General features: G+C 43.2%; 1 protein-coding gene across 3 annotated transcripts; it reads left to right on the top strand.

Annotated features, from left to right (window-relative positions):
- Window positions 1-1,693: 1,693 nt before the first annotated feature.
- Window positions 1,694-8,567, top strand: LOC147306766 (uncharacterized). 3 transcript variants are annotated; one of them, XR_015126454.1, is made up of 3 exons: window positions 1,694-1,828; window positions 2,132-8,136; window positions 8,440-8,567. XR_015126454.1 is itself a non-coding variant. In XM_086275608.1 (2 exons), exon 2 carries the CDS (start codon window positions 2,885-2,887, stop codon window positions 7,925-7,927), a length of 5,043 nt encoding a protein of 1,680 aa, XP_086131734.1. In that variant the 5' UTR covers window positions 1,694-1,828; window positions 2,132-2,884; the 3' UTR covers window positions 7,928-8,567. The 3 variants fall into 3 exon arrangements, 1 of the variants encoding a protein (XP_086131734.1); XR_015126455.1 differs by having other exon boundaries at window positions 1,694-8,136; XM_086275608.1 differs by having other exon boundaries at window positions 2,132-8,567.
- The last annotated feature ends 2,512 nt before the right edge of the window (window positions 8,568-11,079 follow it).

The raw sequence follows: 11,079 nt of genomic DNA, 5'->3' as shown, positions 1-11,079 counted from the left end.
CTTTAAACGCTGCACGCTCATACTCTCTCCCACAATCGATATGTGATCCATTGTTGATCTGCACACAGCTGTTGTCACTAACGGCGCACTCGCTTACGTCACTGTCGTGAGACATTCTCGCAAAACATCACGGTTTTAGTAACGCAGTAACGCAGCGTTCCTACGGGAAAGTAACGGTAATCTAATTACCGTTTTTGCAATAGTAATCCCTTACTTTACTCGTTACTCGAAAAAAGTAATCAGATTACTTTTTTCTCTGGCTGTTAGTTTTGTAACACCTGCAGGGTTTGACAACTTACACCTTTATCATCTTTATATGAACTGTGTTGACCTCATGTAATTCTCACTACAGCTCCACACAACTTCAACCTGAACCTGAGCAGAGGGTTAATAAGATGGTAAGTGGAGGCACCTCAGTGTGGGTGTGCAGGGCCCTTAGAAGGCTAAATGTTTTAGTCTGAGTCAGGCTTAAAGTAATTATGTGTTATAGTTGTACATGTACGTAAATCATGCCAGGTACTGCAAATCATGCCGGGTCTAAACATAGCCATGATTTCAGTTCTACATTAGTTTGGTTTTAGATATTTATTATTCCTATTTTAAATAATGTTCTGGATTACATGGATCTAAAACTTGTCAACCTCAGTAATGAAGTGCATTGGGGAAAATACCCAGCAAACCGCTGTTTGAACTCTGATCAGAGAGGGAGTGAGCATGAGTTAGTCAGAGAGAGGATTTGCGTTTGTGCATTTGTGATGTGAACTGCGCACATACAGTACGGTTTGTGCATTTGTGATGTGAACTGCGCACATACAGTACGGCTCAGTGTGTGAGTGAGCACGTGCGCGCGCACACACACACACACACACACACACACACACACACACACACAGGTATGCACACTCACACAGACACAGACAGACAGACAGAAGCGGTGATGCAATGTCTGCGAAACCTTTTCCAGACTTCTTCAAACGAACCCAGTGTAGGTTTTTCTTGCTCTAATGCACCATTCAAGGGTATTTGATTTGCAGTCCCTACAACCACCAATCTCATACCCCCGCCCCCACCTGCAATGACTGACTGGAGCTCTGATGACACTCAATGAAACGTCTGCACTATTGTTCTGTTTCTACTTCCTAACAATGTGCAGCTTGTCAGTACTATTTTCTGTCATTTGTACACTGAATTATAGCTGTTTTATTTATTTTTAATTTTTAATTATTTTTTTTACTAGTAAAAAATAATTTCCTGAAAGTTCTACAGTCTCAGTAATAGTGGGTGGTTTGTTATAATCTTATTTGATGTGTCATTGTCTCTTCTGTGTCCTTTGGTTTTCCTCTGTTCTTTGGTCTTTTCTTTCTTCTTTTGTATTTGCATGTTGTCCATGTCTCCTGTGTCACCTCATCTGGGTCTGTGTTTGTCACCGTGTCCTTCTGTGCCCTTCATTGTAGCTATTTCCCTGTTTTATGTGGAATGTATTTATCTCCTGTATCTTTAGACATGATGTCCATCGTTTTTGTGAGTTTTCCCAGAGGGAGTATTTTAAAACATGGATGTAGCTAATGCAGAGTTACCTGTGTTCTGCCAGGTCAGGGCAGCTCCTTTTGTTTGAATGCAAAGACATCTACAGGAAAATTACTGTTTTTATGCTGCCACTGCTGGGTGCAGTAGCTCCACCACCCCACTAGGGGGAGGAAGCGGGTTTGTGTACTCAAGTTTCTCTAGTAAATATAGGAAAAGTTCATGGAGTCTGGCCAAGTTGATACCAGCACACAAAATATTAGCTCTGAAGTTGGCTGTACTGGAGCATGAGAAATATATGCTTGTAAGTACGATTATATTCTGTGTTCATGTTAAGCATGTGATGTAAAATGGGTTGTTGACTCTCATATTTGAAGCCGGCATGTTAGCTGCATTGCCGATGCTAATTGTGTTAGCATGTCAATAGGAAATTCCATTGTGTGTTAGCATCAAGCTAGCGGGATTTGGAGTTAACATGTTTTCATTTATTTTTCTTGGTTATACCAGCTATAGTTCAAGTTGCTAAGTCTTCAGTCTGTACTTTGTAATGTGAGAAATATATTATGTTCCAGATGTATGTTTTAATATGCTTTTCTTATGTTTGTAGTTTTACAGTGCCTTCATTAGGGAGACAAATAAACCCTGCAATGAGAACTGGAAGCCTTTGCCTCTCCTTTTGAAGAACTGTTTATCTATCTGCCAAACTGGGCATCAACGTACAGGGAGGGCAGAACAGTAAAAAAGCATCATTCTCATCAGCCAGATAGTTCTCTAAAAGAAAGGATGGATGAGACGCTGGAAACAAGGTCAAAAGTGTCCAGTTCTTTACGTTCCAGCCAGCTTACATCATCATCTACTGCTGCCGCCAGAGCACGAGCAAAAGCAGAAGCTGCCCGTGCTCAGCTCTCCTTTGCTAAGCAGGAAGCCAGCATCCTAAAACAACAGGCCGAGCAGCTTAAAAAGAAAGTAGATCTGGATGCAGAGCTACACGTACTCAAATCGCAGAAGGCAGCTGCAGCAGCCCTAGCTGAGGCTCAAGCTTGGGAAGCATCTGCGCAAGAGAGTGAGCACCCACAACAGCCCCAGCTGGACGGCATGCAGCAAATCAGCCCATTAGAACGAGTCCAAGAGTATGTGCAGCAACAGTCAGAACTCGGCGACGATCTGCAGACTCCACAAGTTAATCATCCAGAACTCCTATCTTCTCTGGTGCCACAACCAGCCACAGCCATCGATGCAACACCAAAAGCTCACAAGGAACCAAGTATCCATCAGCCCAGTAGGAGCAACAACCAAGAATTCACACCTTTGCCAGTCTTCCGTGCTTTGAGCCCAAAGAGAGAATCTTGCAACTGGAGCTATGGAGGCGAGCCAGCAAACTATGATCGATATCGATATCACCATCCTCAGTCCTCAAGAAGAGCTAGACCTGCTATCCAAATGGCTCGGGCCACAATCAGCAGCACAAGCCAAGCGAGTCAGGGCTGCGTACATAAACAATCCCACTGCAGGTCTTCAGATGGTGTGGCAGAGACTCGAAGAGTGTTTTGGCGCACCAGAAGTCATTGAATATGCACTTTTAAAGAAAATCCAGGATTTACCGAAGCTGACGAACAGAGACAACCAGCGTTTGAGAGAGTTGGGGGATCTTCTGCTAGAACTTCATGCTGCAAAGACAAGCGGTCATCTCCCAGGCCTTTCACACCTCGATACAGCCCACGGGGTGAATCCGATTCTGGAAAAACTCCCATACAACCTTCAGGAGAAGTGGGTTGCAGCTGCCTCGAGGTTCAAGAGAGAGAATGCAGTGTCTTATCCTCCATTTTCCTTTTTTGTGAAACTTGTGAACGAAGAAGCTAAAATTCGTAATGACCCGAGTTTTTCGTGTGTAACCGGTGCCAACGTCAACAATCCTAGAATCGAGACAATGACACAACAGAAGTATCGTTCACATGTCTCTGCTAAGAGGACGGAGATAGCAAGTAATCTGGCAGCCAGCCCAAACGTTCCTACAGGCAAGAACAACTTGGACCCCGATAAACAGTGTCCATTACACTGCAAGCCTCACCCTCTCAGAAAATGCCGTCTTTTCAAAAGTAAGACCCTGGAAGAAAGAAAGGCATACTTAAAGGACAAGAACATTTGTTTCAAGTGTTGTTCTTCTGTGCAGCACATGGCCAAAGATTGTCCTAAATCAGTGCAGTGCACAGATTGTGGTAGTGAAAGACATATCACCGCACTACACCCCAATCCTCGTCCTCAAAATGCAGAGAGCCTGGTGGCTAGTGAAGGGTATGGCGGGGAAGAAAGAGAAGGAGAAGCAAGTGTGGCTGACGTGACATCAAAAAGCACAGAAGTATGCGGAGACTCAGTTGGTTCAAGGTCATGCTCTAAGATATGTTTGGTCAGAGTGTATCCTGCTGGACAACCAGAGAAAGCTGTCAAGATGTATGCTGTTCTAGACGAACAAAGCAATCGCTCCTTGGCTAAAACATACTTTTTTGACATCTTCAACATTGAAGGACAGCTTGAGCCGTATACACTGAAAACATGCTCAGGTGTTGTGGAGATAGCAGGGAGACGAGCCCGTGACTTCATTTTGGAGTCCCTTGATGGCACCACACAGCTTCCCCTGCCTACTCTTATTGAGTGTGATATGATACCTGATGATAGGACGGAAATCCCATCCCCAGAAGTCACTCATTTCTACCCACATCTGAAGGCAATCAAGGGAAAAATCCCAGAAATTGATCCAGAAGCTGACATCCTCCTTCTCCTTGGCAGAGACATTCTGCGTGTGCACAAAGTCAGAGAACAACATAATGGTCTCCATAATGAACCATATGCTCAACGACTCGACCTTGGTTGGGTGATCGTAGGGGAAGTGTGTCTGGGAGAAGTGCATAAGACATCCAACATCTGTGTATACAAGACCAACATTCTACCAAATGGACGAGCTTCACTCTTGAGTGCATGTCCAAACAATATGCTAGTCAAAGAAAAGCTTGGTTGTCACACCTCGAACCTAAGTCTTCAAAGCTCTGCACAACACTTGAAAAGTAAGGAAAGTGAGTTTGCCAGTCAGGTGTTTCAAAGGACACAACATGATGACGTCCCGGCAATGTCAATCGATGACGAGAGTTTCTTGAAGACATTAGATGAACAAGTCTATAAAGACAGTTACAATACTTGGGTTTCCCCATTACCCTTTCGGTCACCACGAAACCACCTTCCCAATAACAGACCTCAAGCTTTAAAGCGTCTTGCATCTCTTCGGAGAACTCTGGAGAAAAAACCACAAATGAGGAAACACTTCATCGATTTCATGCAAAGAATGTTTGTTGAAAAGCAAGCAGAGCCGGCCCCTCCATTAAAAGAAGGTGAGGAAAGGTGGTATCTACCAATATTTGGGGTTTACCACCCACAAAAACCTGACCAGATAAGGGTAGTGTTCGATTCAAGTGCCAAACATGAAGGGGTTTCCCTCAATGATGTGCTCCTGAGTGGACCCGACTTGAACAACACTCTCCTTGGGGTTCTGATCCGCTTCCGCAGAGAACCTATAGCAGTTACAGCGGATGTGCAGCAGATGTTCTACTGCTTCAAGGTGTGCGAGGAACATCGCAACTTTCTGAGGTTCTTATGGTATGAAAACAATGATCTCCAGAAAGCAGTGAAAGAGTTTCGAATGACAGTACATGTATTTGGCAACAGTCCATCACCAGCAGTTGCCATTTACTGCCTCAGACGAGCTGCTAAGCAAGCAGATGACTCCACTACCAGTGCAAGGGAGTTCATCACACGCAATTTTTATGTGGATGATGGACTTGCATCTTTTCCTAATGAAGCAGAAGCCACTGGTGTCCTGCGCACTGCCCAAGCGATGCTAGCTAAATCAAACATTAAGCTACACAAGATTGCATCGAACAGCAGCAGTGTTATGCAAGCATTCCCACCAGAAGACTTGGCCAAGGATTTGAAAGATCTAGACTTAGGAGTGGAGTCACTACCTCTTCAGAGGAGTCTAGGTCTAATTTGGAATCTGGAAACAGACAACTTCACCTTCTGTGTGTCGAAGGAGGAGAAACCCTTGACAAAAAGAGGGATTTTGTCTGCAGTGAACAGTTTATTTGACCCTTTGGGATTTGTAGTGCCAGTCACAGTGGGAGGAAGACATTTAGTGAGAAACCTCTCCATTGAACAGTATGACTGGGACACACCATTGCCAGCTTCAAAACAAGAACACTGGAAACTCTGGAAAGACTCTATGAAAGACTTAGATCAGCTCCAGATCCCAAGACTATATGTTCCAGTGTCTTTGTCTACACAGACTCAGCACAGAGAGTTGTGCGTGTTTTCAGATGCATCAGTCATGGCTATAGCTGCTGTGGCTTACTTGAAAACAATTTCTGCAACAGGAGATATCCACGTGGGATTTGTTATGGCAAAGGCAAAGCTGGCCCCACACCCAGCGCACACCGTGCCCCGTCTTGAGCTTTGTGCTGCGGTTTTGGCAACTGAAATGGCAGTCTTCATCCAAGATGAAATGGATATTGACATTCATTCTGTGAAGTACTATACTGACAGCAAGATAGTACTGGGCTACATATATAACACCTCACGCAGGTTTTATGTCTATGTGTCAAACAGGATAGCACAGATCAGAAAGTCGTCTCGTCCAGATCAGTGGCATTACATCACCACTGAAGAAAACCCAGCAGACCATGGAACTCGGCCAACAACTGCTGCAGCTCTCAAAGGCACCAATTGGTTCACTGGACCATCATTTCTATTGGGCCCTTCAAAACGACTCCTTCCCCAGAGTGATGACTTTGAGCTGATACATCCGGAGGTGGATCCAGAAGTTCGCTCTGAAGTAACGACCTTCAGCTCAATGGTTAAAGAAAGCTCGCTTGGAGCTCAAAGGTTTCTTACATTTTCCACTTGGAGAGCTTTGACTCGTGCAGTCTCCACACTAATCAAAAAGGCAAGGAGTGTTGCAGATACACATGGTGGCAACACTGGGGATGAAGAAGAACAAGCAGTAAAAGTGATCATTAAAACTGCACAACAAGATGCCTTTGCAAGGGTGTTGCAGTGTCTAGCCAAAGGGGACCGAATCCCAAAACAAAGTCCACTGCGAAAGCTGACACCATTTCTGGACAAAGATGGGCTATTAAGAGTTGGCGGCCGTATGTCCTCAGCCGATATGTCTTTTGATGATAAACATCCTCTGGTCATTCCCAAGACGCACATTGCTACATTATTGGTCAGAAGATATCACGAACAGGCTGCGCACCAAGGACGCCATTTCACGGAGGGAGCTATTAGGTTGGCAGGACTTTGGCTGATTGGGGGGAAAAGGCTTGTATCTAGTGTGATACACAAATGTGTAACTTGCAAAAGGCTGAGAGGTAAAATGGAGGACCAGAAGATGTCAGACTTACCATCTGAAAGACTTTCACCAGATCCACCATTTACTCATGTAGGGTTGGATGTTTTTGGACCTTGGATGGTGACTGCCCGAAGAACAAGAGGAGGGCATGCGGAAAGTAAACGATGGGCAGTAATGTTCACTTGTTTGACTACCAGAGCTGTGCACATTGAGGTTATAGAGACTATGACCACTACAAGCTTCATCAATGGGCTCAGACGTTTCATTGCCATAAGAGGGCCGATCAAAACAATCAGATCAGACCGGGGAACAAATTTCACTGGAGCCTGTAAAGAACTCAGACTTGACACATCAGATTCTGAGGTGAGGAATTACCTTAAAAGCAACAAGTGTACTTGGATATTCAATCCTCCCCACTCTTCCCACATGGGTGGGGTGTGGGAGAGGATGATTGGTATCGCTCGGCGAATCTTAGATGCTCTTCTTCTGAGGCTGAATCCATCGTACCTCACACATGAGACACTTGTCACCCTGATGGCAGAGGTTACCGCCATTATAAATTCAAGACCATTGGTCTCAGTGTCTTCTGACCCAGAAGCACCGGCAGTTCTCACCCCATCAATGTTGTTGACACAGAAACGAGATACGTTGACTGCTCCCTCTGGGGATTTTGATGTTAATGATCTGTCCAACAAACACCGGAAAAGGGTCCAAGCACTTGCTGATGCATTTTGGAAGAGGTGGAAAACTGAGTATCTGACCACGCTTCAAACACAGAGAAAGTGGACAACAGAGAAGCCAAACCTTCAAGTGGGAGATGTTGTACTGATGAAGGATTCGCAAGTAAAAAGGACTGAGTGGCCTGTTGGACTTGTGATTAAAGCCTTTCCTAGCCAAGATCATAGAGTACGTAAGGTGGAAGTGAAGGTAGTCAAGAATGGCACTCCTAAAGTGTATTTGCGGCCAGTGTCGGAGGTTGTTTTACTACTACATCCAGGGAATGGGTAGTGGTATAATTCATTATACCAGGCAGGGAGTGTGCTGCCACTGCTGGGTGCAGTAGCTCCACCACCCCACTAGGGGGAGGAAGCGGGTTTGTGTACTCAAGTTTCTCTAGTAAATATAGGAAAAGTTCATGGAGTCTGGCCAAGTTGATACCAGCACACAAAATATTAGCTCTGAAGTTGGCTGTACTGGAGCATGAGAAATATATGCTTGTAAGTACGATTATATTCTGTGTTCATGTTAAGCATGTGATGTAAAATGGGTTGTTGACTCTCATATTTGAAGCCGGCATGTTAGCTGCATTGCCGATGCTAATTGTGTTAGCATGTCAATAGGAAATTCCATTGTGTGTTAGCATCAAGCTAGCGGGATTTGGAGTTAACATGTTTTCATTTATTTTTCTTGGTTATACCAGCTATAGTTCAAGTTGCTAAGTCTTCAGTCTGTACTTTGTAATGTGAGAAATATATTATGTTCCAGATGTATGTTTTAATATGCTTTTCTTATGTTTGTAGTTTTACAGTGCCTTCATTAGGGAGACAAATAAACCCTGCAATGAGAACTGGAAGCCTTTGCCTCTCCTTTTGAAGAACTGTTTATCTATCTGCCAAACTGGGCATCAACGTACAGGGAGGGCAGAACACACATGGAGTTTCCTATTGACATGCTAACACAATTAGCATCGGCAATGCAGCTAACATGCCGGCTTCAAATATGAGAGTCAACAACCCATTTTACATCACATGCTTAACATGAACACAGAATATAATCGTACTTACAAGCATATATTTCTCATGCTCCAGTACAGCCAACTTCAGAGCTAATATTTTGTGTGCTGGTATCAACTTGGCCAGACTCCATGAACTTTTCCTATATTTACTAGAGAAACTTGAGTACACAAACCCGCTTCCTCCCCCTAGTGGGGTGGTGGAGCTACTGCACCCAGCAGTGGCAGCACAGTCTTGCTCTATGTATGATTCAGTGAACTCTTTACTTCTGGGTTTCTCACTACTTTTAAGCCTGGGTGAGTACAACATGATGTTCGAATCAAAAACGACAGTAAAACAGGGAGTACGTTTCTGTAACTCTCCCTTGCCTCATGCAATAGCCCTTAGTTTCTGGTTTCTAGTTTCTCACATTCATCATCTAAACTGTGAGCTGGTTACAGCAAAAACCCTCAGCTTCACTTTCTCACATTAGAATTTCACTTAATTATGTGACATCGCAGTGAAATGTCCATCTTTTATATACAGTCTATACATTTTCCACAGCAAATGGGAGGTTCAGGTTCAGCATGTTGCCATGACTTTTAATTCGCCCATTTATAAACTTCTGAAGGCGAGATTTAATGAAGTCTGGAAAACTGAGCAATCTTCCATCAGGCCTTAATGAAATAAAATGCATGTTCCATAGACTGGAAAAGACCATCAGTATAAACTGTGGGCCCGTGACAGACATATGAACATCAGTGTCTACTCTTCAAATGTTATTTAAATTGTTAATTTTAGATTTGCTGTGTATTGCATAACCACTCATTATCTCCCAAGTGAGCATTAATTGCAAGAGCTGGATGATACAACATTTTGTCCCGCAATTTAAAAGGCAAACATTTATCAGTCACATATTTTTTATTAATTGATTTAGACTGTGAGTTGATTCCCTGATTAGATAGCTACCTGCGTTGTATTTGAAATGTATAATTATCCAGTTGTGCTACAGATATTTATGTAATCTAGAGATTAAATGAATTAGACTATGAAAATGCATTTGTGAGCGAATTCCAGCTTTATAAAAATGAATTTTACCTCTTGGTGTAAAACTGAATTCACAGTAAATTGTGAGTACTTTATTTTCTCGCACCCCTGTGAGACAGTGACCTAAGGCAGCCTGACCCTGAGATTACCTTGTTTCAAATGTTTCCATGTGATTAGTCCCCTATAGACCTCATAATACAGAAAAAGAGCCTGCGAGAAAGATAAAGCTTGTTATTTTCAACTCACGCTGAGAATCAGAGGAGCTTTGAGGACCCCAATCGATCTCAAGAACGGAGCTTTTAAAAATTTGAGAGACCCTTGTCAAGCGTATTGAACTTTCCTTTTGTCTGGAATGCTTTCGGTCCCTCCACCCCCCACACGCAGACAGACACGCATGCACGCACACACATGTACATGCACATGCACAGGAGCAGCAGTTAAATGTCAGTGGTCACATGGCTTTTATTTTCTGCTATACCTGTACAACACATTTTGATTAGTCTGACAGTTACTAATGGTGCCACTGCTGCTGATTGAAGATAAGAAGCTCCCTGTGTGGGAATTAGCCCAGGAAGGTCTTTAAAATGAACAAAAGTCAGAATGGAATTATATCTTTATCCATATATGATTATGTTGTTCTTCTAAACTGATGCAATATTACCTGACTGTTGATGACCTGAAGGCAAACCACACAGGTGTGAAAAAGGCTTTAAAAATGATGCTTCTCAAGCATGTGAAAACACGAGTGTGACTGAAATAATGAGCATGTGAAGCTCAGTAGAGATAGAACAACAGCAATGAGTCTCATGAGTTATGACAAAGCTTCTTTCTTTAGTTCGATATTAAGGTTTGGAGTCCCTTTCAAAGGCCAGAAAAGATTACATAACCTTTGGAGAACAATCTAAAAAGTTTAAAAGAGGAATCCCAGAGGACACCTGACAAACCTAATGCTGGATTACGTATCCCTCAGGATAGAAACCCTTTGCAACACATGCATTTCACACAGATGTATATCTGTGTTAGTTGCTGGTGTTCAACAATGTAACATTAGTACCTGAACAGAATACCTACAACTGCTTGCTGGGTTCACCTAAACCTTTGGAAACTCCAACACATGCCACATGTGATGCTAGCTGTGAACAGTGTAACTGGGCATTTGCTCACAGTTGTCAGAAGTTAGTTTTCCTATAGGTAAAGGACAACTGTGATAATATGAATGGAATTAACGGTCCTCTGAGGCAGAATATGTGATGGTTCTGCTGCTGCAGATATCACATATACCATCACATATTAGCCCAAATTCTAAAGAATTTGACAACTGCTTGATTGCTGACAATTGCTTACTTTTAAAATCATAAAAAATACTGCGCCTAGCTGAACTCCTTAGCCCTTAATAACCCT

This window comes from Aulonocara sp. 'chitande type north' Nkhata Bay, linkage group LG19 (assembly GCF_057382095.1).
Source record: "Aulonocara sp. 'chitande type north' Nkhata Bay isolate Kocher_YH1m ecotype deep benthic linkage group LG19, A_spYH_male_GT1.1, whole genome shotgun sequence".
Classification (NCBI taxonomy): domain Eukaryota; kingdom Metazoa; phylum Chordata; class Actinopteri; order Cichliformes; family Cichlidae; genus Aulonocara; species Aulonocara sp. 'chitande type north' Nkhata Bay.
This window is presented reverse-complemented; position numbering and strand designations above follow the sequence as displayed.